The 25978-nt window shown below is 42.7% G+C and overlaps 1 protein-coding gene across 2 annotated transcripts in view; it reads left to right on the top strand.

The window, feature by feature from the left end:
* Positions 1 to 25978, top strand: part of galnt2 (UDP-N-acetyl-alpha-D-galactosamine:polypeptide N-acetylgalactosaminyltransferase 2) — a 118251-nt gene that overhangs the window by 82297 nt on the left and 9976 nt on the right. For both annotated transcript variants that reach the window (XM_073056580.1, XM_073056581.1), the window contains exons 9-15: positions 6 to 93; positions 5911 to 6014; positions 8950 to 9076; positions 10798 to 10890; positions 19713 to 19796; positions 22044 to 22170; positions 22753 to 22872. In XM_073056580.1, coding sequence (XP_072912681.1) covers positions 6 to 93; positions 5911 to 6014; positions 8950 to 9076; positions 10798 to 10890; positions 19713 to 19796; positions 22044 to 22170; positions 22753 to 22872 — 743 coding nt within the window. The remainder of the gene's footprint in view (positions 1 to 5; positions 94 to 5910; positions 6015 to 8949; positions 9077 to 10797; positions 10891 to 19712; positions 19797 to 22043; positions 22171 to 22752; positions 22873 to 25978) is intronic.

The raw sequence follows: 25978 nt of genomic DNA, 5'->3' as shown, positions 1-25978 counted from the left end.
GGCAGGATTTGACTGGAATCTGGTCTTCAAATGGGATTATATGACTCCAGAACAAAGACGAGCTCGTCAGGGCAATCCCATCGGCCCCATTAGGTAAGTAAACGAAGAGTTTGATTGTTTCCTTGTATTTTATCATAAGGTAAGACCAAAGGGAATTGGTAAGTCAGTTACAAAATTGGCTGGTCATAGAAGTGTGCTGGAGTGGTGTTTCTTTGACTGGAGATTAGTAATCACTGGTGTACTACAAGATTAGTAAGGGTTCTCTGTGCTTATGTATAAATGATCTGTCTGAAAATGTAGGCAAATTAGGTAGATTGGCATGGCCAGCACAGACATTGCTGAAAAGGGCTGAAGGACCTTTTCCTGTGTTGTATTGTCCTACGTTCCAGTATTTGTATACAAACACAGGGTTTGCCCATAGAGGACAAAGGGTAGTTGTGGAAGGTTGTTAGTGTGGTTGTTGTTCCACAAGGAGTGGCGCCGGAGCCTCTGTGGTGTATGATATATATAAGTGGCTCAGATGATGAAGATGTAGACAGGTGAGTTAGTAATTTTGAAGATGGCACCAGGATTGTTGGAGTTGTGAACAGTCTCGAGTGCCAACAAAGGATACAACAGAATATGGGTCAGTTACATAACTGTGCAGAAAAATGGCAGATGGAGTTTAATGCAGGCGAGTTTGGGGTGGCACGTTAGCGTAGCGGTTAGCATAATGCTATTACAGTGCCAGTGATCTGGGTTCAATTCTGCCACCCTCTGTAAAGAGTTTGTACATTCACCCTGTGACCATGTGGGTCTCTTCGGGGCTCCAGTTTCCTCACACATTCCAAATACGTATGGATTAACAGGTTAATTGGTCATATAGATAGAAGCAGGTGGTGCAGGTTTGTTGGGCTGGGCTGGGCCTGTTACTGTGCTGTACCTCTACACAAATAAAGGATGAGGTGTTGTACTTTGGAAGGTTGAATGTAAGTGAAATATGCAGTTAGTGGCAGGACCCTTAACAGCAATGATATACAGAGGGTCTTAAGTCCAAGTCCATACCTCATTGAGAATGGGCAGGTAAAGAGAAAGGGTGGTAAAGAAGGTATTGGCATGCTTGCTTTCATTAGTTGGGGCATTGAGTACTGTATAAGAATAAGGAAGCCCCATTGCAGTTATATAAAACTCTGGTTAGGCCGCTCTTGGAATATTATGTACGGTTCTGGTCCCCCACATTCTAGGAAGGATATGCAGGCTTTACAAAGGGGGTAAAAGCAATTTACCAGGGGGTATGATTATATGGAGAAGTTAAACAAACTTGGATCATTGTCTCTGGAGCTTCAGAGACTGATGATAGACTTAACCAGAAGTTTATGAAATTATCTAAAGCATAGATAGGGTGGACAGTTGGAATCTTTTTCCCAGGGTAAAAATGTGAAGTACTAGATTACATGCGTTTAAGATGAGAGAAAGAAAGGCGTGCAGAGTCGGAGTTTTACACAGAGAGTGGCCGGTGCCTGTAATGGGCTGCGGGGGGGGGGAGTGGTGGAAGCAGATACAACAGTGGTGTTTAAGGAGCTGCTATGGACACGTGAATATACAGAGAATGGATAGATATGGATCATGTACAGGCAGAAGAAACTCAGTTTAATTTGGCATTGTATTTGGCTTAGACTTCGTGGGCCAAAGGGCCTGCTTCTGTGTTGTACTCTTCTATGTTTTGTGTCTTTTTTTGGCTGATTTGGTTTGTTAGCACATTTTTTTGTTTTTTTTCCCTTCCCTAAATGGCCATCAGCCAAGAATGTAGGAAACATGCCCATAACACCAGATAGTTTGTGAAATGGGAATTAAGGAACTTTAAAATAGACAGTCTCTTCGGGTTTAACTGTTCTGGATTACATTAAGTGGAAAGGAGGAAGGTCCTTGCATCAAGTGAAGCTGCTCACGTTATCACAGGATGTCCAAAGCACATTACAAAGAATGAAGTATTCTTAAAGTGTCATCAATATAAATTATACAACACTCCAACCAACTTGTACGCAATAAACATGAAAATGGATCAGTAATATAAAATATAATATGAAACCTCTCCATATAAATCTAATCAAGGCTGCATTCTGGTAATAATAAATAATATAAAATAATAAGATAATATCTTTTTGTTGTAGACTCCTGAATGATTTCACCTATTTTTCTTCAGAATGATGTCTATCGCATCCATTAGAGAGGATAGATGCAACACTCCACAGTACTTCTCTTAAAACTTACAAGGCAGCACGTTGGACTGAACAGCAGTCTCATTAAATTCTTTGTTGCCCTCTCTGATGCCTAATTTACCTGGTTGTTTTATTTCATGCCATGTGCTTAGCCATTGTTTTCTCTGCACTATCCTGCATCCCCCTGACACCGCTTTTACCTCACGAGCTGTTCTGCTTTGGCTCAAGATCTGCCCAGTGTACGGACTTGCCCAGCCTGAGAGAAAGCAACCTCTTTGCTGCTTTATTACCATAACTGATTTTATCCACCTCTCTTTTTCTATCTCCTGAACCCAATCCCTCTTTATTTTTTCAAGTCAAATTGAGATTTGTGTATTTATTGCAGGTAATTGAAACATGCAGTGAATTGCATTGTTTGCATTACAAACAACACAACCTAAGGAATTGCTGGAGGCAGCCCACAAGTGTCTCTGCACATTCAGGCACCAACATTGCATGCTCACCACGTTTAGCAGAACAACACAAGCAGCAACAACATAACAACAAAAGCAAAATAAGCCCTTTTCCACCTACATACCCACTCATACAGATAGGCTTCCAACCCTAGGATTGGCCACCTCCAGGTTTCCGACCTCCAGTCCACAGCCCTGGACGCTCAGAGTCACAGACATTGGGCCTCTGACCTCCAGTCCCTGGCCCAGACTCCCAGCCTCTGACCTGTGATCACACCAACCCAAAGGCTTTTGCTTAATACATTTAAGAGCTTCTCATTTCTCACCGATAATAAGTGGGATTGAGTGCCAATGACTTAACTTAATATACTTTGAGTAATGATGCTACCTAGAAACCTTTCCAATGTTCTGCATCTCAAATTCTTGCCAAAATTTGCATTTGCTTACTCTAGTCTTGCGTTCTGCTGACCTGCAAGCTTAAAGCTCCCTGGTATGCTTTTGTAACCTTTCCTCTCAGTTCATTTTACCTCTCCCAAAACCCAGCCTCTCTGTCCTTCTGGTTGAGACCCTCCTGATGAAGGGTCTTGACTCAAAACATTGATTGTCCCTCCACCGGTGCTGCTTGACCAAAGTAACTGCAGCTTGGTTATTTGCTCTCTATCTCTGCTGTTGCCGGTTCCAGGGGTTCCTGACTGACTAGGGACAGCCACTGTAAGATTACCACATCCATGGAAACAGACTCATCAGTGTCTCACCTTGCTGCTTCCATCTGGGGGGGTCATTGTATTTACCTTGAGACCACTCCACTAATCTTCTGCAGAGACCTCCAGTTATTCTCTGTGCATCCAAAAGCCAGAGTTCTTCTGGTGGCTACACATTTCAGTTTGACTTCCCATTCTGACATATTTGTCCATGGCCTCCTCTACAGCCATGATAAGACCAAAATCAGGTTGGAGGAGGAACATCTCATGTTATGTCTTGCTAAGCCTCCACCTGATGGGTTAAATATTGATTTCTTTAACTTAAGGTAATTTTTACCTCTCCCCTTTTTCTTTTATTCCCATTCCTCATTCTAGTTACCCTTTACCCCTTCTCATCTGCCCATTATCTCCTCCTTGTTCCCTTCCCTTTCTTTCATGGTCCACTACCTTCTCTTATTAGATTCCTCCTCCCTTCAGCCCTTTACCTCTTCCACCTATCACCTCCCAGCTTCATACCCCTCCCCACCCACCCTTCTCACCTGTTCTCACTATCACCTTGCAGCTTATACTTCTTCCCCTCCCCCACCTTCTTATTCAGGCTTCTTCCCCCTTCCTTTCCAATCCTGATTAAGGGTCTTGTCCTGAAACAACAACTGTTTATTCCCTTATATAGAGGCCGCCTGACTTGCTGAGTTCCTCCAGCATTTAGTGTGTGTTACTATTGGATTCCCAGAGAATACATTAGAGGACAGAAATGACAGTGATAATGTTGTCCAGCAAATCATCCGTATCCAGTACTAAATCACAGTTAAATTACTATTCTATCCACTGTAACCTGAAATGAATTCTCCACTTTGACCCTGTCAAGTTCAAAGTAAATTTATTGTCAAAGTACATGTATATCACTATATATGATGTTCAGATTCATTTTCTTATGGGCAATCACAGTAAATACAAGAAACACAACAAAATCAATGAAAGACCACACCCAACAGGGCAAACAACAACCAATGTGCAAAACAATCAACAAACTGTAAATACAAAAAGGAAAAGAAGAAATGATAATAATAAATAAATAAGGAATAAATATGAAGAACATGAGATGAAGAGTACTTGAAAGTGAGTCCATAGGTTGTGGTAACAGTTCAGTGATGGGGCGAGTGAGGTTATCCCCTCTTCCTGATGGTTGAGGGGGAATAACTGTTTCTGAACTTGGTGGTGCAGGTCCTGAGGCTCCTGTGTCACCTTCCTGATGACAGCAGTGAGAGGAGAGTATGGCCTGGATGGAGGAGGTTCTTGATGTTGGATGATGCTTTCTTACGACTGTGCTCTGTATAGAAGTGCTCAGTGGTGGGGAGGGCTTTACCTGTGATGAACTGGCCCATATCCACTATGTTTGTAGCCTTTTCCATACAAGGGACTGGTATTTCCATACCAGGCTATGATGCAACCAGTTAACACACTCCACCACACATCTAAAGAAGTTTGTCAAAGGTTAAGATGACTAGCTGCCATGCTTTCTTCATAATTGCACTTGCGTACTGAACCCAGGGTAGATCTCTGAAATGACAACGCTGAGGAATTTAAAAGATGCTGACTCTCTCCTCCTTTGATTCCCCCGAAGAGGACTGGCTCATGCATGTCCAGTTTCCTCCTCCTCAAGTCAATAATCAACTCCTTGGTCCTGCTGACATTGAGTGAGAGGTTGTTGTGGCACCACTCAGCCAAATTTTCAATCTCCCCTCCTCTATATGCTGATTCGGCCAATGACAGACGTGTTGTCATCTGGGTTGTGCTTAGCCTGGCTGTCATAAGTATAAAGCAAGTAGAGCTGGGTACTAAGCACACACCCTTGAGGGGGATTGTGGAGGAGATGTTGCTGCCGATCTGAACTGGCTGGAGTCGGCAAGTGGGGAAATTGAAGGAAATTGCACAAGGAGGCATTGAGGACTAGGGCTCAAAGCTCATTGATTAGTTCTGAGGGGATGGTAGTACTGAATGCCAAACTGTAGTTAATGAAGAGCATCTTGATGTATGCATCTTCACTGTCCAGATGTTCCAGAATTGAGTGAAGAGCCAATGAAATGGCATCTGCTGTTGACCTGTTGTGACGGTAGACAAATTGGAGTGGATCCAAGTCACTTCTCAGACAAGAGTTGACATGTTTCATCGCCAACCTCTCAAAGCACTTCATCACTGTGGATGTTCTGTAAGTGCTACTGTATAGCATATGCCACCATATACTAGCCTGAGATTCATTTCCTTGCAGGCATTCACAGAACAAAAAATAAAATGGAATCAATGTAAGGTTACACACAAAGACAGTCAAACAATCAGTGTGCAACAGAAGGCAAATTGTGCAAATTTAAAAATAAATAAATGATAAATAATGTTGAGAACATGAATTGTGGAGTCCTTGAAATTGAACCCATAGGTTGTGGAACTTTGGTGCGTTCCTGTGGCTTTCTTTTTCCTTTATGAATACTTATCCAGTTCCTCTTTTGAAATTATGAAGATATTGTGCTATACGCATAAATATATCATGCATTGTATTCTTAGAACGCCCATGATAGCTGGAGGCCTCTTTGTGATGGATAAGAGTTACTTTGAGGAACTTGGAAAATACGACATGATGATGGATGTCTGGGGTGGTGAGAACTTGGGTAAGTGCCTGTAATATTTGTACAGCACATTAAATATTCAGAGTGAAGCACAGTGTGAGGCAGATTAATGCTCTTTAACCTAAAAGACTGTTTAAAAAGCATAGTAAAAGTGTTTTCTAGATGTGTGTTGATAATATTTACCTCTGATTTGTTTTCCCAAGTATGTTTTTGCAGCGTAGAGCTTATTAACATCTGTATGGGTGTCGGAGAGAGTCTAGGGCCAGAGGACACAATCTTAGAATAGAAGGATGTCCCTCTAGCATAGCAATGAGGATGAATTTCTTTAGACAGATGGTGGTGTATCTGTGGAATTCATTGCCACTGACGGCTGTTGTATCTGCACTAATCATGAGACTTTCTTCAGCAGTGGCTCTGCAGAAGTCATTGAACATTACAGCACAGGTACAGGCCTTTTGGCCCAACAAGTCCATGCTAACTATGGTGCCCACCCAGCTACTGCCAATTTCCTACACTCGCTCCATATCCCCCAAAGCATCAACCTTCCATGAACATATCCTAGTGCTTCAGATAATCAGGTTTACTATCACTGACAAAATGTCATGAAACTTCTTGCTTTATAGCAGCAATACAGTGCAATACATAAAAAATTGCTGTAAGCTACAATGAGAAATATGTAATAAAAATACACAAAATGCTGGAGCAACTCAGCAGGTCAGGCGGCATCTATGGAAATTTTGACTGCTTATTCCCCTCCACAGATGCTGCCAGGCTCGCTGAGTTCCTCCAGCATTGTGTGTTCCCAGCATCTCTTGCGTTATAATTTATAAGAAGTAGTGCAAAACGAGAGCAAGGTGGTGATGTAGTGTTCACAGACTCAGAAATGATACTACTTCTTAAAGAATGAGCACAATAGATTTTGCAGATACAGAATTAAAACCCTTCTGCGTTCCCCTCACTCCTCCTTCCTGGGTTTCCTGTTCTCCACCTTTGGTTTTGCCCCCACCCCCCATATCCTCATGTACTGTTGTTTCTTGGAACTTCTGCTGCTGCTGCAAAGTCATGAACTGCAGATTCCCAAATTTGAAGGATTTATTTAAATGATTACTGTCAGTTATAGAGTCATAAAGTTACAGAGCACGACAGCACCGAATCAGGCCACTTGGCCGTTGTAATCCATGCTGAACTGAACTGCCTAGTACCATTGACTCACTCCTGGACCAGAGCCCTCCATACCCCTTTCATCCATGTACCTTCTCCTAAGTATTGAAATTGTATCCACATCTGTCACTTCTGCTGGCAGCTCATTCCACTCTTTGTGTGAAGAAGTTCCCTCTCAGGTTCCTCTTAAATGTTTCACCTTCAACCTTTAACCAACGACCTCCAGTTCTAGTCTCATTCAACCTCAATGGAAAAAGCCTGCTTCTGTTTATCCTATCTATCCCCCTCATAACTTTGTATACCTTTGTTAAATCTTCCCTCATTCTCCTACGCTCCAGGGACTACAGTCTATTCAATCTTTTACTATAACTCGGGTCTTTTTCTTTTGCCCTTCTGTCCTGTATTTAAGATTCTTGCGATATCTTCCATTTCTTAAACATGAAGTTATTTCTACCATGGCTGACTGAGCTCTCATCAAGCCCCTCTGCTTCCTGCATCCCTCCTTTCTCCCTCTCCTCTCCCAGTAGCAGCAGAGTTGTCCCTACTCTCAACATTCCACCCAATCAGCAAACACATTCAGCAGATCACCCTCCGTAATTTCTACCTCCTTCAATAAGATTCCAGTATCAGATGCACCATTCCTTCCCCTCCCCATTCAGCATTCTTAATGGACCAGCTCCTCTTTGATTTCCCAGGGTGGAAATAGCTAATATGAAAGGGCGTAATTTTAAGGTGTTTGGAGAAAAGTATAGGGGGTTTAGTTAAAAAGCACAGAAAAGGGCCTTTCGATTCATCTCGTCTAGGGGTTCCTTTTTTATGCCATAGACACATCATTAACTGAGTGGTCCATGGACCCCAGGTTGGGAACCCCTTATCTAGTCCTGCCTAGTCCCATTGACTATCCATGGAACATGACCCTCCATACCCCTCACATCCATACACTTATCCAAACTTCTCTTAGATGTTGTTATTCTATTGGCATCTCGTTCTGCAGTTTCGGCACCTTTGACTGAAGAAGTTCCCTCTCAGGTTCCCCTTAAATATTTCAACTTTTACCCTTAACCTCAGAGGGAAGTTTTTTGCACAAAGAGTGGTGGATACGTGGAACAGGGTGATGGTAGAGGCAGATACATTAGGATCATTTAGGAAATTTAGCTAGTAATATGGGTGAAAGAAAAATGCAGGGCTATGTAGGTGGGAAGTGTTAGATTGATCTTGGGATAGGTTACGGGGTCGACATAACTGAAGAGCCTGTACTGTGCTGTACAATTCTATGTTCTATCTCCTCTTTCTTCTCCAACAACCGCTCGCTGTCTCACAGTACACTCCCAGGTAGGGGACATAACATGTTCCATTTGATCTTGTCCCTTCCCACCATCCAACGATACAAGTAGTCCTCCCACATGAAGCAGCAATCCACTTGAACTTCCTTTATTACAGCATATTGCACCCGGTTCTCATAACGTGGTCTCCTCTACCTAAAATGTAGATTGGAGACAGCTTTGCTGAGCATCTTAATTTAACACAGACACCGAGCAGAATTTTATAACTTGGTCCATTGTTAGATCTCAGTGTTGAGGCGAGGGTCACAAGACCTCTCAAAAAGGTTATTTCCAGCATACTTTGGCTTTGCAAACAAAAATAGAAGCACACATACAGCAGGTTTGTTATGTTTTAATGCAGTTATGCAGCTATTCCATTGATGATGAGTTCTCAGCTGGAGTAGAGTTTGGGGTGATGTGGTGTGAAGTTTAGCAATGGGAAAATTGCAACTTAATTCAGTGTATGGGTTCTGTACACTCATTTTCTCTTGTAGAGATTTCTTTTCGGGTATGGCAATGCGGAGGAACACTTGAAATCATTCCCTGCAGTCGGGTTGGCCATGTATTCCGCAAGCAGCATCCCTATACTTTTCCAGGAGGCAGCGGCACTGTTTTTGCAAGGTAACTTAACGAGGTGTACAGGTCACAGCTTCAATCCTCATTACTGCCCCTTTTTGTGTGTTCATCCAGTGTGTCACCCCTCAGAGATCACATCATTTTTCTAAATCCTGATGTTATCATCTCTCTGATTATTGATGCGGTGTCATTGACTGCCTCATCCCTTCACTCCCCTCGTCTCTTCACCCTTCTGCCTCTCTCTGCTCCCACAAAACTTACCTCCCTGATTAATTGTTTGGTCACCTAACTTGATACCTTGTCCTAGCTACCTTAAATCTGGTGTCTGGTTATCAATCAGAACTCTTATCTGAATCTCCATAATTTCATTCCCTCTGAAATTAAAGTTAATTTGTTTTCTCAGGAGAAGGTATCCCAGCTTCTGCAACTTTTCCAAAGGTTGCAGAGGATATTCATGAGGATGTTGCCAGTACTGTAGACATTGAACAAGCTGGGACCTTATTCATTGGAATATAGTAGAATGCGGAGTGGCACTGCACAGGTATACAGAATCATGAGGGACACAAAGAGGGTGAATAAACACAATCTTTACCCAGGGTCAGGGAATCAAGAACTAGAGGACGTACACTCAGTGGCCACTTTATTAGATGCACCTGTATGCCTGCTTATTACGAAGCAACTCAGTGCATAAACGCAAGCAGGCATGGTCAAGAGATTCAGTTGTTGTTCATATCAAACATAAGTGTGAACTAAGTGAGTTTGACTGTGGAATGATTGTTGGTGCTAGACAGGGTAGTTCGAGTATCTCAAAAACTCCTGGGAATTTCATGCACAACATTCTACAGAGATTACAAGGGGCAGTGCAAAAAAAAACCATCCTGTAAGCAGCAGTACTGTGGGCAAAAATGCCTTGTTAATGAGAGAGGTCAGAAGAAAATGGCCAGACTGGCTCAAGCTGATAATATCATGGCTGATATGGCCATGGACTCGTCTCCACCTACCTAACTTTTCTCTATAACCCTTAATTCCCCTACTATGCAAAAATCTATCCAACCTGTCTAAAGTATGAGATGTACCTAATAAAGTGAATACAGAGTGTAGGGTTAGGGTGAGAGGGGAGAGATTGAATAGAACCTGAGGGGCAAATTTTTCATCCAGAACTTCGTCCATATGTGGAATGAACTGCCAGAGGAAAAGGTTAAGGCAAATACATTAACTACACTTAAAATACACTTACATTATACAGGTACATGGATTTAGATTAATAAGGGGTAAACATGGGCCAGACAGCGCCAACCATCAAAAGATCAGGGTTGTATTCCCAACGCTGTCTGTAAGGACTTTGTACTTTGTCCCCGTGACCGTGTCTCCTGGGTGCTCCCAGTTTCCTCCCAGACAAATGGTTAGGGTCAGTTGTGGGATGGCTGTGTTGGCACCAGAAGCATGGCAACATTTGTGGGCTGACCCCAGCACACCCTCAGACTATGTTGGTCACTGATACAACGATGCATTTCACTGTGTACATGTGACAAATAAAGCTAATCTTTAATCCTTGTTCTGCCCCTAACATTCCTGAGCTGACGTTTGTGAAGTGCTTACTGAGTTCTCTACATTCCATCACTGTGATAAAGTATCTTTAAGTGTAATATCATAATGTAACATTCTGGTTGTGTGAGCATCCCTAGTGAGAAATCTTATCTGTCTGAAATTGCTAACTATTGAAGAATAAGTATTTTAGAAGGAGTGTGGTCTGTTTTCTCTCAAAGAAATACACGCAGGGCAGCTGAGGTCTGGATGGATGAATTCAAGAATTTCTATTATGCGGCAGTGCCTTCAGCTCGCAACGTACCATTTGGCAAGTGAGTATAACTCATTGTAAAGGGAATTGTTTAGCCTTTTTCTCCCATTATTTTAAGCTTAATGTTTAACTTTGCCCATAATTCAATTTGTGGCTGGTGGATGGGTTGTATTTGTGTTGACTATGTGCAGACACTCCTATGTCTGGTGTAAGTTTATGTTTATACAGTCAGTCTGTGTTTATAAGTTATCTTATGTATTTGTATTTATTGTGTTTTTTTTATTATTGTCTTTGTTGTCTTATTGTGTTTTTCATTTGTGTTGCATCATTCCGGAAGCACAATTATTTGTTCTTCTTTACACTTGTGTAAAGGAAATGACATTGAACAATCTTGAACTTGAATTTGAGTAGAAGTTCACTGCATTCTTGACCTTCGACTCTGATGTTTTTGCCTTGATTTTACAGCACTGATTTACGGGAGGTGTGGCTCAGTGAATCAAAGCAAATGTTTTATTGATTATATGATAACTGAACCCCAAGCTGCCACAATTCAGTAAATGGGGTGGGGGTGTGTGGGTGGAACAAATACAGGTAGTCCCCAAGTTACGAGCGTACGTCTTACGGACAACTCGTACTTACAAACCGAGGAAGGAGAACACCGTCCACCATTTTAAGTCGGATCGCGATGCCGTCCACCAATTTAAGTCGTTGCCGTTGACACTGTGTTGAGTGTTTAACTTTGTATTTAGCTTAAATTTTTCTTAGTAAGACTCACCCTGACCCCGCCTGCCCCTCCTTCCATTCAGCTGGTGGCGCAGTGAGATCAGTGCCGGGCTGGAGAATGGAGTTTCCCGAGTTTGATCCGGTGATAGACCGTTCCCGTGCCGGGTTGATGTCGATCCAGTGACTCCGTACCATCTGTGCTGGGTTGATGTCGAGCTCGCAACTCGACCTTGTAAAAAAAACACTGCCACCTCCAGTTTAAATTCCCACATGGAATATTGTGGATGATCAAATACCCAAACCCAGCACAGCCCCCACTTGTCCCATTTAGCCTGTCTCAATGCGGTGGTCCTGAGGACCCAGCGGACCTTGGAAGCCAGCAAAGCTCGGGAGCCATCGCCCACAGTGTTTCTGTTCCATTGACGGGAAGCGATCACGATTGAAAATAAAGTGGAAATAATAGAGCGTTTGGAAAGAGGTGAAACGCTATCAGTCACTGGAAAAGCGTTAGGCTAGTCGGTCAACGATCGGAACAATTTTAAAGGATAAAGTGAGAATAATGGAGCATTTGAAAGGCGCTGCCCCGATGAAAGCTGCAATTATTACTAAGCAACGCAGTGATTTAATTATTGGAATACATACGTTTCTTAAGTGTTTTATATGCATAGAAAGGTCAAATATATACTATATACTAAGACAAACGTTTGACTAACTGACACTAAATAATACCGGATGTACTTGTTCTGACTTCCGTACAAATCTGACTTAAAGACGGACTCAGGAACGGAACTCATTTGTAACCCAGGGACTGCCTGTACACTATCAGTGTTTAAATCCACAGTATACGGAAGTGACTACGTGCACTGTTATTTGGGCGGCACGGTAGCGTAAGAGTTCGTGTAATGCTTTACAAAGCCAGCAATCCAGGTTCAGTTCACACTGCTTTCTGTAAGGAGTTTGTACGTTCTCCCCGAGACCACCTTTTTCTCTGGTTTCTTCCTACATTTCAAAAAGGCATGCGTGTTAGTGTTAGCAAGTTGTTGGGATGTAATGTGGTGCTGGAAGTATGATGACAAGTTTGGACTGTCCCTCGCACATCTTTCACACAAATGATGCATTTCACTGTATGTTTCAATAAATGTGTCATAAATAAAGCTAATCTTTTATCTTTAATCTTTGTAATCATTCACCAAGGGGTTGGCTGGCCCTCCCTGTATTTGGTGTGTTTGCCCCTAGCATTGTGCAGAGAGGGGTGGTCAATGATGTATTATGCACATCTAAAGCTTTCTTCCACAGAACCAATTGCACAGAGAAGCTTGGGCTCTGTTTCTGTGCTGTAATGCTCTGTGATTTTTTTGTGTGTGTGAACTGCAGAAACCACTTGTGCAATAGCAATGTGTGTAACAACAAATACAAATCCTGCCAAAATGCAATGCAAGTGGCAGATGTACCCGCCTCTACTTGAACAGGTCCAAGACTATTAAGGCCAGTACTTCGAAGCAGTGACAGGAAAGTGCGGTTTATGTTTCCCAGAGACACCTCTTCGCACGGTTCATTTCTGATGCCAGCTGCTCACATTGCCTGACCAGATCCCTGCTCCCCCTGGTGGTCTAATTCAAGCCTGGAGTCCGGATTGTTTTTTCCCTCAGGAAGGTTCTAAGCTTCGTGTCCATCCCTGACCTTTTCTCATTACAACTCTTCTCTTTCTGCTCTCTGCAATCTATCTGATCAACACTGATGGAATGTGAAGAGTAACAAATGTTTCTTGAGCATAAGAGGTCTAATCTTAAGACTATAAGGCCATAAGATATAGGAGCAGAATTAGGCCAACTGGCCCATCAAGTCTGCTTCACCATTTAATCATGGCTGAACAACCTACCAGCCATACTTACTTTCATCGCTTTTGACTCCATTCACCGAGGTAAAATGCTGAAGATCCTGAAAGCTTACAGAGTGCTAGACTGTCTACTGGGAGCAATAGAGTCCAGCTGTACCAAGACCATGGCAAAAGTTGTATCACCAGATGGAGAAACAGCAGTGTTTGAGCTCCTAGCTGGTGTGTTGCAAGGAGACACTCTGACAATAGACAATAGACAATAGGTGCAGAATTAGACCATTCGGCCCTTCGAGCCTGCATCGCCATTTTGAGATCATGGCTGATCAACTACTATCAATACCCAGTTCCTGCCTTGTCCCCATATCCCTTGATTCCCCTATCCATAAGATACCTATCTAGCTCCTTCTTGAAAGCATCCAGAGAATTGGCCTCCACTACCTTCCGAGGCAGTGCATTCCAGACCCCCACAACTCTCTGGGAGAAGAAGTTTTTCCTTAACTCTGTCCTAAATGACCTACCCCTTATTCTCAAACCATGCCCTCTGGTACTGGACTCTCCCAGCATCTGGAACATATTTCCTGCCTCTATCTTGTCCAATCCCTTAATAATCTTATATGTTTCAATCAGGCACCCTACATCTTTATACTCGTCCTTGATTACGCTCTATGTCAAGTTACCAAAGATCATGACAAGCTTGGTTTTACCATAAAACCAGGACAAACCAAAAGGGTCAGACTAGTTACATTCTGGATTCTGGATCTGGATTCTGCAGATGACATAGTCCTGCTCTCTGACCAGATGGAGGAAGCACAGCAGCTACTGACAGAAGTGGTAATTGAGTGCAATAAAGTTGGACTTCACCTAAACACTAAAACGACAGAGTACTGTGACAAAGGTACTCTCAAGATTGTAAAGAATGATACCATTAAGCAAGTCTTAGACTTCAAGTACTTTGGGTCAAGAATGATGAGTTCGGAGAAGGACATAAAGATACGGAAGGTGCTGGCATGGAGGGCTATTAATGACATGAAGAAAATCTGGAGGTTGAACCTGACCAGGGGGCTCAAAAAGAGGATCTTCATAGCAGTCAAAAGACAATAGGTGCAGGAGTAGGCCATTCAGCCCTTCGAGCCAGCACCACCATTCAATGTGATCATGGCTGATCATCCACAGTCAGTACTCCGTTCCTGCCTTTTCCCCCATCCCTTGACTCTGCTATCTTTAAGAGCCCTATCTAACTCTTCTTTAAAGCATCCAGAGAATTGGCCTCCACTGCCTTCTGAGGCAGAGCATTCCAAAAATCCACAACTCTCTGGGTGAAAAGTTTTTCCTGAACTCCGTTCTAAATGGTTTACCCCTTATTCTTAAACTGTGGCCCCTGGTTCTGGACTCCCCCAACATCGGGAACATGTTTCCTGCCTCTAGCATGTCCAATCCCTTAATAATCTTATATGTTTCAATCAGATCCCCTCTCATCCTTCTAAATTCCAGTGTATACAAGCCCAGTTGCTCCAATCTTTCAACATATGACAGTCCCGCCATCCCAGGGAATAACCTCATTGAGTCCATTCTCACGTACGGATGCGAGATGTGAACACTCACCAAGACCATGTGAAAGTCAGTAGACGGTTGCTATACACAAATGCTCCGGATGGCTCTTGACGTGAGTTGGCAACAGCACATGACAAACGTCGAGCTCTATGACAACCTACTGATGCTCACTACTAAAATTGAGGCGAGAAGACTGCAACTAGCGGGGCACTGTCTTTGCCACCCTGAGCTACCTGTCAGCCTAGTCAACACATGGGAGCCCAAGCATGGGAGGATGAACCCTGAGTGCCCTCCCAAGACTATGGTCAACACGCTCCTAGAAGATAGTGGCACGGCTAATGTAGATGAACTGAACACACTGATGAGGGAGAGAGAGGAGTGGAGAGTCCGTCATTGTGCCTGACGCCAGCCCCCTAGACCTGAGTCGACATAGTATAGTATAGTATATGATCCTTTCTTCCCCCTCCTCAACCCCAGTTCCTGGTCTTCTCCCCATAACCTTTGATGCCATGTCCAATCAAGAACCTTTCAATTTCTGCCTTAAATACACCCAATGACCTAGCCACCACAGCTGCATGTGGCAACAAATTCCATAAATTCACCACCCTTTGGCTAAAGAAATTTCTCTGCATCTCTGTTTTGAAAGTTACCCTGAGCCTGTGCCCTCTTGTCCTAGACTCTCCAACCATGGGAAACATCCTTTCCACATCCACTCTGTATAGGCCTTTCAACATTCGAAAGGTTTCAATGAGATCCCCCCTCATCCTTCTGAATTCCAGTGAGTACAGACCCAGAGCCATCAAATGTACCTTGTATGATAACCCTTTCATTCCTGGAATCATCCTTGTGAACCTATCTTCTAGGCATAATGCCTGCTGCTTGTCTGTATTGGTATTTGCCAGTGGGAATCACACCCAAAGTATACAGGCTTGCAAAAAATGCTGTTATGCAGTTATGCTATGTTCAGTTGCACAATAAATCTGCATTTCTGGTCACCTACATATTGGAAAAATATCAATAAGTTTGAAAGAGTGCAGAGAAAATTTGCAAGGATGTTGCCAGGACTTGAGAATCTGAGTTGTAGGGAAAGGTTGAATAGGTCAGGACTTTTTTCATTGGAGCATTAGATAATGAGGGGAGATTTGATAGATGGTATACAGTATTATGAGGGATACAGATAGGATAAATGCAAGCAGGCTAAATGCAAACTAGAACTAGAGGTCATAGGTTTAGGGTGAAAGGTAAAATATTAAAGGGGAACCTGAGTGGGGGGAATTCTTCACTCAGGATGGTGCGAGTGTAGAACGAGCTACTGGTGGAAGTGATGGATATGGGTTAAATTGCAACATTCAGAAGAAATTTGGATAAGTACACGGATTGGAGGTGTTTGGAGGGCTCTGGTCCAGATGTGGGTCAATGGGGCCAGGCAGAGTAACAGTTCAGCGCGGACTAGGTGGGCTGAAAGCCCTGTTTCTGTGCTTTAGTACTCTTTGACTCTTAAAATACATGCATGGATGCCAAAGTTTGTTTTCTGGCATGTGGAAATAGTGAGATCATTACATCTTATTGAACTAAACTAAATTCATGGTATTTTCTATTGGCTCTAATCCCTGGTAAACTCTTGAGGGAGAGAGTTCCAGATTCTCACCAACCTGTGTAAAGAAATACTTTGTGACATCACCCTCAATAAGCCAGAATGAAAGCTGCCTTATGATCTAACATTGGCTGGCCTTTTTTTTGCCTTAAGTTGGGATTGAAGTTGTTAGAACTGTCAGCATCACTGGTTATTATATCTGTACACAGTAAAGCGTGAGTTCAGAATATTATGTGCTTTTATATAAAGTTTAAAAAACAGTGTGTCAAACCTCTGGAATTCTAAACACTATAATTGAAAAATTGCAGGTCATTCTGCCTTGCTCTGTATAATTAGTTTGATCACGACAACAGGGGAGAGGATGTATAAGAAACAAAATGTAGAAGGAAGAGCGAGATCATGAAAAAAACAAGAAAGGGTGATGAACCAGCAGATCTCCTTTGAATCTGATGTGTCAATAGCTATATTTTCTTCAGTGGAGATGCTTTACAAGCGAGGATACCTCAAGAACTGTAAAAGATGGAAGTTCAAGGTCCATCTGATTTACCTTCTACAATCCTTGTAGCTTTGTAATACAATGATAATGGAATCATTGAGTAATCAGAATCAAGTTTAATATCACTGGCATATGTTGTGAATTGTGTTGTTTCGCAGTAGCAGTACATTCAAATGCAGAATAATAAAATATAAATTATATATATGTAGTGCAAAGAGAGATCAAACAAAAAGAAAAAAATAGTGAAGTAAATGAGTTCATTGTCCATTCAGAAATCTGATGGCAACGTGGGGATGAAGCTGTTCCTAAAACTTTGAGTGTGTGCCTTCTGACTCCTGTACCTCCTCCTTGATAGTAGCTATGAGAAGAGGTCATGTTCTGAGTGATGGGGGTCCTTAATGATAGATGCTGTCTTTTTAAGATATCATCGATGCTGTGGAGGCTGGTGCCCATGATGGAGCTAACTGAATTTGCAACTTTCGCCAGCTTTTTCCAATCCTGTGCAGTGGTCCCTCCAAACCTGACAGTGATGTAACCAGTTAGAATGTTCCCTATGGTACATCTATAGAAATTTGCAACAGTCTTTGGTGACAGACAAAGTCTCCTCAAACTCTGAAAGAAGTATAACCACTGTGATTGCATCAATATCTTGGGCCCAGGATAGATCTACAGAGATGCTGACGCCCAGAATCTTGAAACTGCTCACCCTTTCCATTGCTGAACCATTGATGAAGAGTGGTGTATGTTCCCTAGACTTCCCCTTCCTGAAGTCCACTTTCAATCTCTTGGTCTTACTGACATTGAGTGCAAACCCTACCAGTTTGGTACAATAGATCTGGGCATCCAGCAAGAGAAGTCTTAAGAGTTGGAAAGTATTAAGAAATAAAGGGCCTATGACACCTATAATGTGTGGACATGATGGGAGAGAGGCCTGCTCTCAGCAAGTTGTTGACGGGTTCTGGAGTTACATTTCTGTGCAGCAGAAGGAATGTGATCCAGTGCCCCCCCCCCAGGGTTCACGAATCAGCGAGACTGGAGTTCAAGCCCCAGTGTTCGGGGTCTTGTTATCGGCGAGTCCTGAGTTCAAAGCCTATTGTGTTTTGCAATTGGCATGTCCCAGAATTGATGCCAAGGACTGAGGCCCAGTGGTCAAATGCCTGTTGGCCGGAGCTGAGTCTACGAATCTCTGAGTCTGCAAATCCAGGTCTCCTGGAGACGACGCAGGCCATGAGTTTAAAAAACTGCATGTGTATGTATGGGAGGGAGGAACAAGACTTGTTTTGCTGTTGTTGTATTCTGTGTTGTTCTGCTGAGCATTGTGGGAATGCTCTATTGATGATGTAATGTGTGGTGATACTCGTGGACTGCCCCAGCACACACTCAGATATGTTGGTTGTTAATGCAAATGGAACCTTTCTCTGTACGTTTCTATGTATTTGTGATAAATAAACTTGAATTTTTGAATCTAATATAGAATGTTTTCCTATTTGCACTGGAGCTTGAACTGTTTTCCCCATTGACTAGTTCCTTTCCAAAGACTCTGAAAGCTGTATGTTCCAGCAGACACTTAACTCAAAGGAAATATTGTGCTTGAGGCTGGCACTCTGCTCATTAAAGCATTGCATTTCCCTTTTCTATTGGTCAAGCAACATCTCTAATAATGATATGACCTGCTAACAAAGAGAGGTAGACCGTCTTGCAACATGGTGTGCTTATAATAACGTGGAGCTTAATGCTGTCAAGACAGTAGAAATGATAATTGACTTCAGCTGACAATCCCCTGCCCCCCCCCCCCACCCTGGAAATTAATGGTAAGGCTGTGTCTGTGGTCAAGTTATTCAAATCCCTGGGGATTGCCACTGCCAGTACATTGAAGTGGCACAAGCACGTTATGCTCATCACTGGGAAGGTGCAGCAGAAATTGTCTTTCTGCACCAGCTTAGAAAACTTAACATCTTGCAGTGTATCCTGATGATCCTCAACCATCGATGAGAGTGTTGTGACCAGCTCTATCACCATTTGGTTTTCTGCCTCCTCCTCCCTCTCCAAGTCCAGGTCCACTCAGCGGAAAAGATCATTGGCAGTCAGCTACCGACATTAAAAGATCTGTTCATCACCAGAGCGAAGGAAGGAGTTGGAAAATTACTGCTATTATCACCTATTCACCAAATTGCCATCAGGCAGACTCTACAAGTCCATCTCCATCAGAACCACACATCATCTCCAAAGCTTCTTTCCTATAGCTATACAGCTTCTCAAGAAAACTCACTCAGGTGTAATACCCTAACTGACCCTGCACAACATCCATTAAATGGTCCTTCCTGCTCTCTTTGTTTTGTTGATACCGTAATTACTTAGTCTGTTCTTATGTTCACATTTATTTAAGTTTGATTATTTGTGTTTGCGCTAATTGATGATTGTTCATGGCTGTTTGTACTATTGCCTTGTAAACTGTCAGTTGGTATAGTGTTGTCTGTTATGGTATTGTCGTGTGTTTTATGCTCAGCACCGAACCACAATCAAATTCTGGTATGATTCATACACTGGCAATACAGTAATTCTGATTCTACTGTATCAGACAGCACGTGTTTAAAGAGGCAATTGCCTGAAAGACTTTATAGAGCTTCCAGAGGCTCAAAGGAGACAGTGTAAAGAAGAATTTTATTTTTATTTTTTTTGCAGCATACAAAGCAGATTGGAACTGAAGAAGAAATTGGGCTGTAAACCATTCAAGTGGTACCTGGAAAATGTCTATCCTGAGCTAAGGTAGGTTATACTTCCAGACTTGAGCATTGAGAACATTTGGCTGAAATGTAATAGCTGCTGGTGTCTGTTATACGCCTGAATGTACAGGAATGCTGGATATATTCCAAGTGTTTCTCTGAACAGGTTATGGATTTTTTTCTCCTAACAGCAGGACATATCAGAATTAGAACATAGAAATCTACAGCATAACAGGCCCTTCGGCCCACAATGTTGTGCCGACCATGTGACCTGCTCTGGGAACTGCCTGGAATTTCCCTGTATAGCCCTCTATTTTTCTAAGCTTCATGTACCTTTCTAAGAGTCTCTTTAAAAAAAAACCCTATTGTATCTGCCTCTATCACCTTCACTGGCAGTGCATTCCATGTACCCACCATTCTGTGTGGAAAAACTTACCTCTGACATCCTCTTTGTACCTACTTGCCCCCTCGTGTTAGCCATTTCAGCCCTGGGTAAAAGCCTCTGGCTCTCCACATGATCAATGCCTCTCATCATCTTGTATATCTCTGTCAGGTCACCTCTCATCCTCCATCACTCTGGTTTATCATTACTACTTAGGTTGTTAAATGTGTTGTTTTGTGGCAGCACAGTAAGACATAAAAAATACTTACAAAGAGAAATATAAATAAGTAGCTCAGAAGAGAGGTAGTGTTCATGGACTGTTCAGAAATCTGATGACGGAGGGGAAAATTCTGTTGCTAAAATGTTGAGTGCTTCTTCAGGCTCCTCCCTAGAGGGCTGATCTCAGAGAGAGCGTGGCGATTGGTGTGGAGCAGCTTTGTGGATTGGGGTCTTGAGCAAAATAAGCCTACTTTTCCGGAGTGTTTTAGATCTTTAAGTTAATGTGAAGATGCATTTGTTTGGGATGAGACAACATTGGAATTTATGAAGGCACAAGAACCCTGGAGCAAAGAAAACAATCTGCTGGAGAAATTCAGTGGGACGAACACCATGTGTAGAAGGAAGGGGAATGCTAATGTCTCAGGTTGAGGTGTGCAAATTTGCTTTTTTTTATTTGCAGTTTCTCAGCAGAGACCAGCTCCAAAAACCAACCAAATTGAAGATGTGTAACTAAAAGGGAAACATCTTCTTGCAGGATCGTAACATTGCTTTAACCCTTTTTTTTAAACTAAGCTATCCCCCAAAGTTAACATTATGTTTGCCTGTCCAATTCAGTTTCCAGCAGTTACCTATTCTGAAGAGGGCAAAGCATATCATTTTGTTGATTAACAGAAAAGGGATAGGTTGCTTAGTTTCTTACAATATAGGAGCCATTCAACTCATTGAGTCTACATGTCTCCAGTAGCAATGTTTGAAACATTTACAATTCCTTCTTCCCCAGATGGTGCTTGACCCACTGAGTTCTTCCAGCTTATTATCTGTTGCATTGGAACTTATTGTCTATTCCTAATTTCCATTGAACTGAGAATATGAAGAGTCAATCACATTAGTGGACATGATGGGTATTTGCTATTATGCCTACAGTTACTGAGAATTTCATTTGATCATTGTAATTGAAATTCCTCACCTGCCATAGTGGGATTTGAACACTCGGCACTGGGTCGGTGGTAGAGCTCTGCCTGTTCGTCCAGTAATTTAACAGCTACACAACTGTATCCTTTTGTACAAACCCTCCCCCCCACCCCACACACACACTCCAGCCCTACCATGGTGCAAAATAGTCAGCGAGCATAGTTGTTCCTGCTCAATGTAAATGCAGTACTCAGGTCTCTCCAAAACTGACTTTAAATTAAAATTAATTAAAGTTGGTTACGTTTTGCCTGATACAGGACACTGTCCATTCTAAGAGATGGGGGTAATGCACACAAAGTGCTGGAGGAACTCAGCAGGTAGGCCACCATCTATGGAGAAGAATAAGGAGTCAATGCCTCAGGATTTCTCAGGACTTGTTTCAAAGCATTGACTCTTTATTCCTCTCTGTAGATGCTGCCTGACCTGCTGAGTCTCTCCAGCATTTTGTGTTGTTATTCTGGTTTCCAGCATCTGCAGAATCTTTTGTGTTTCTGAATGGTTTCCTCAACCATGTCAAAGACATATGGATGGGTTAGGGTTAGTAAGTTGTGTGCAACTAAATTGGCACCAGAAACATGGCTGCCCCCAGCACGTCTCTGAGTTGATCATTGACACAAGCAATGCATTTCACTATATGTTTCAATGAGCATGTAATAAATAAAGCTAATTTATTCATGTGTTAGGTCAATAATTGCATTTCCTTTTTCCCCTCTGTAGGGTCCCTGATCATCAAGATATCGCCTTCGGAGCTTTGCAGCAGGGTTCCAATTGCTTGGATACATTGGGTCACTTTGCAGATGGTGTTGTAGGTGTCTACGAATGTCACAATGCAGGAGGAAATCAGGTGCGCAGTCTTTAAATGGCTCTCATTTCATTTTTTATGATAAAATTTAATGGGTCAGTTGCTGCTTCCCTCAGGAGAGCCAACTTTTCAACCAGTCTAGGGATAAGGCAGAGCTGCAGCCTTGAGTTATCTGTGTTGGATGGGGATTAGAAGTCCAGAACAGGTAAAGGGGGCAGATTAATTCCCTCAGACAACATCAGTTGAACTAGTTTGGATTTCTCTCCACAATGCCCTCCTTAGTATTTTTCTGTCTCTGTCGACTAATTTCTAGATTCAATAGATTTGTTTTCTGAATTTCCCTACATTTTTTATTCTTGCCACGGCGAGTTTCCCAGTTTCCCTGCATTTTAGATTCTTACTGTGGTGAGTTTCCCTGTGCTTTGGATTCTTACCATGGTGAGTTTCCCAATTTCTCACATTTTGGATGCTTGCCGTAGTGAGTTTGTCTAAACACCTGCTTTTGATTTGGAAGTCTGTTGTTGTGATGGAGGTTGGTGTCCACTTGGAAAGGTATACAGTAGTCAATTTTGCCTGAAATCTTCACTTTGGTTCTCATCTTGCCTCTGTGTGTGCGTTTTACAGGAATGGGCACTAACAAAGGACAAGTCAGTGAAACACATGGATTTGTGCCTTACTGTGGTGGACCGGGCAGCTGGTTCTCTCATAAAGCTTCAGGGCTGCAGAGACAATGACAGCCGGCAGGTGGGTAGTAAATGTGCTCAGTAATCTCATCAGTAGCATGTCTGGAAAATTCATTTGTACAGAGCAATACACAAAGTAGTGGAGGATCTCAGTAGGTCAGGCAGCATCTATGGAGAGGAATAAACAGTTGATGTTTTGGGCTGAGACCCTTCATCATGACTGGTGAGGAGTAGGGAAGAAACCACAATAAGAAGGGGAAGGAGCACAAGCTGGCAGGTAATGAGCAGGTGAGAGGGAAGATGTGTGAGTCGGGGAGATTGGATGAAGTGAGAAGCTGGAGGTGATGGGTGGAAAAAGTAAAGGGCTGAAGAAGAAGGAATCTGATAGGAGAGGAGAGTGTGCCATGGGAGAAAGGGAAGGAGGAGGGGAATCTGAGGGAGGCAATGGGCAGGTGAAGGAAAGGAATAAGAGTGGAGTCAGAATGGAAAAAGAGGGATGGTTGGGGGGGGGGGGGGAGAAGAAATTATCCAATTAGAGAAATCATTGTTCATGCCGTCAGATTTGAGGCTACCCCAGACAGAATATGAGGTATTCCACCTCGATAGCCCTAGGTATGAGGTGCTGTATAAAGCTACCTGAGTAATTGCTGCCTTCCTTAGATACAGTTTGTAGAAAGCATTGTGTTTACATTGCTTAATTCCTACTGTGGTTGAGGTCATTGATGGATCTTGCTTCCTAGCTGTCTGCATTACACAAGCCAGGGCAGTACAATATGGAGAGCAAGCTGCTGCCCCTGCAGCAGGCTCCCCTCCCCTCACAGCTGATGAATCTAAGGGAACAGCAGTGACCGGCATAGTCTGGCACCCCTGGAGTTGCCAGTCAGCACTAAACTCAATGTAGGACTGCCTTAGGAACTCCAGCCCTGCGTTTTTCCTCTGCATTTACTCCTGAAGCCTCCCTCATGAGTGGCCATAGCAGAGGATTGAGATCAGAGTTTCCCTTCCCCTGGATGAGCTGCCAACCACAGTTTATGAGTCTCATCTGCCCGGAGCAACTGATTTTAAGGCACCAGTAACTGCCTTTACCCCTTCTCCTGTCAGTAGATACGGTTCTGCTGGGCTTAGTAGCTAAACCACACGTAAAGGCCAGGAGCTGGACTTGCTTGTCAGAGGCTATTTGAGGTGCATGCCATTGTGAGCATTTAATAGGCAGTATGAGAATATCCCCACAACCCACACTCCCCCAGCTTAAGGAATCAATTCCTACTGTACTTTTGTTTAATTGTCCTTTCTAATTCAAAATCAACATAAATCTAGACCAAGAGTGATGAACCATTTTGAGTGCATGTGCCCTAATTGGTGATAATCTAAAAAAAAATTCTCACATGCCTTGGTAATTTTGAGCAGGGATTATCATTGATGAAATAATAATAATTATGGACTTTTCAAAGGAAAAAGGATGAGTCCTGTTGTTTATTTGTTTTTGTCATTAACTCTGAAAAGTATAACAGAGACAGATTGAAATAAATGAGGCATTTTAGAAAATCTGTTCAAAGATGATTAATATTAATCTTTTAAAAGAAGCCAATTGGAAAATAACAACACTTCTAAATAGTATCATTATTATAACTGTTTACTATCCCAATACTGACATGTGCAGCAGGTCAAGTTGTATCATCCATTGTCATGTATTTTTGCACTGTCTAGCTGGTGCCAAGCCGGAGTGAAACATTTCCTGTGAAAATATCTCACTGCTCTTGGGTTGTAAAAGAATCATTCACTGCTTATTTTAGCAGCAAATAAAATCATTATGCATCTATTTATTATGGGTGGGGTTTAAAGAATTCAGGGTGGCATTGCATGCCAACGGAATATTTGCATGTGCCACCATGCCGTAGGTTTGGCACCCCTGATCCTAGACTCATGCACTTAATAGGGAGAATAAAGTGAAATGGCTTTCTCCTGAGAAAGTGCATATGGAATTTATTACCAAATGGAATAATTGTGGTTAAACCCAGCAGAAAGCAGGGAACAGGAGGTTGGGATGGGGTTAGGTGAAGGTGGCTGACAGAAAGTCAGTATGGTGGTGTTTCAGTTGGTGCAGTAACCTAGGTTCGATTCTGACCTCTGACACTCAGTGGTGGAGTTTACATGCTTCAAGACAGAAGGCATAAAACACAGGAGCAGAATCAGACCATTTGGCCCATCGAGTCAGCTCCCCCATTTCATCATAGCTGATTTATTATCCCTCTCAAACCCATTCTCCTGCCTTCACCCCGTAACCTGTGACATCCTTACTAATGGAGAACTTATCGACCTCCGCTTTAAATATACCCAATGACTTGTCCCCACAACCGTCTCTAGCAATCAGTTCCAGAGACTGACCACCCTCTAGATTTCATTTCTGTTTTAATGGATGTCCGTCTATTCTGAGGCTTTGCTCTCCAATCCAAAACTGCCCACCATAGAAAACACCTCTCCACATCCACTCTATCTAGGCCTCTCAATATTTGATATATCGATTACCTCCCCCCCCCCCCACCCCAATTCTTCTAAACTCCAGCAAGTACAGACCCAGAGTCATCAAACACTCCTTGTTAAACATCCTCTCATTCCTGGAACCTTTCTCCTGAACTTCCTCTGGACTCTCTCCAATGCCAGCACACTTTTTCTTGGATAAGGAGCTCAAAACTGCTCCCAATACTCCATGTTGTCTGACCAATACCTTATAAAGCCTTAGCAATACGTCCTTGCTTTTATATTCTAGTCCTCTAGAAATGAATGTAAACATTGCATTTTGACTCCCTTCCGACTAACTCAACTTGTAGGGAATCTGGATGAGGAGTCCGTTTGCACCTCTGATTTTTGAACTATCCCCACTTACAAAATAGTCAACACATTTATTCTTTCTTCTAAAGTGTATGACCATATTCTTCCCTATATATTCCATCTGTCAGTTCTTTGACCATTCTCCCAATCTGTCTAAGTCCTTCTGCGGACAATCCTGCTACCTCACCAGTACCTGCCTGTCCACCTATCTTTGCATCATCTGCAAACTTGGCCTCAAAGCCATCAATTCCTTCATCCAAATCACTGACATATAATGTGAAAAGAAGTGGTCCCCACTGACCTCTGCAGAACACCACTCGTCACTGGCAGCCAACCAG

The sequence above is a fragment of the Hemitrygon akajei genome, chromosome 9 (genome assembly GCF_048418815.1).
Source record: "Hemitrygon akajei chromosome 9, sHemAka1.3, whole genome shotgun sequence".
Lineage (NCBI taxonomy): Eukaryota > Metazoa > Chordata > Chondrichthyes > Myliobatiformes > Dasyatidae > Hemitrygon > Hemitrygon akajei.
This window is presented reverse-complemented; position numbering and strand designations above follow the sequence as displayed.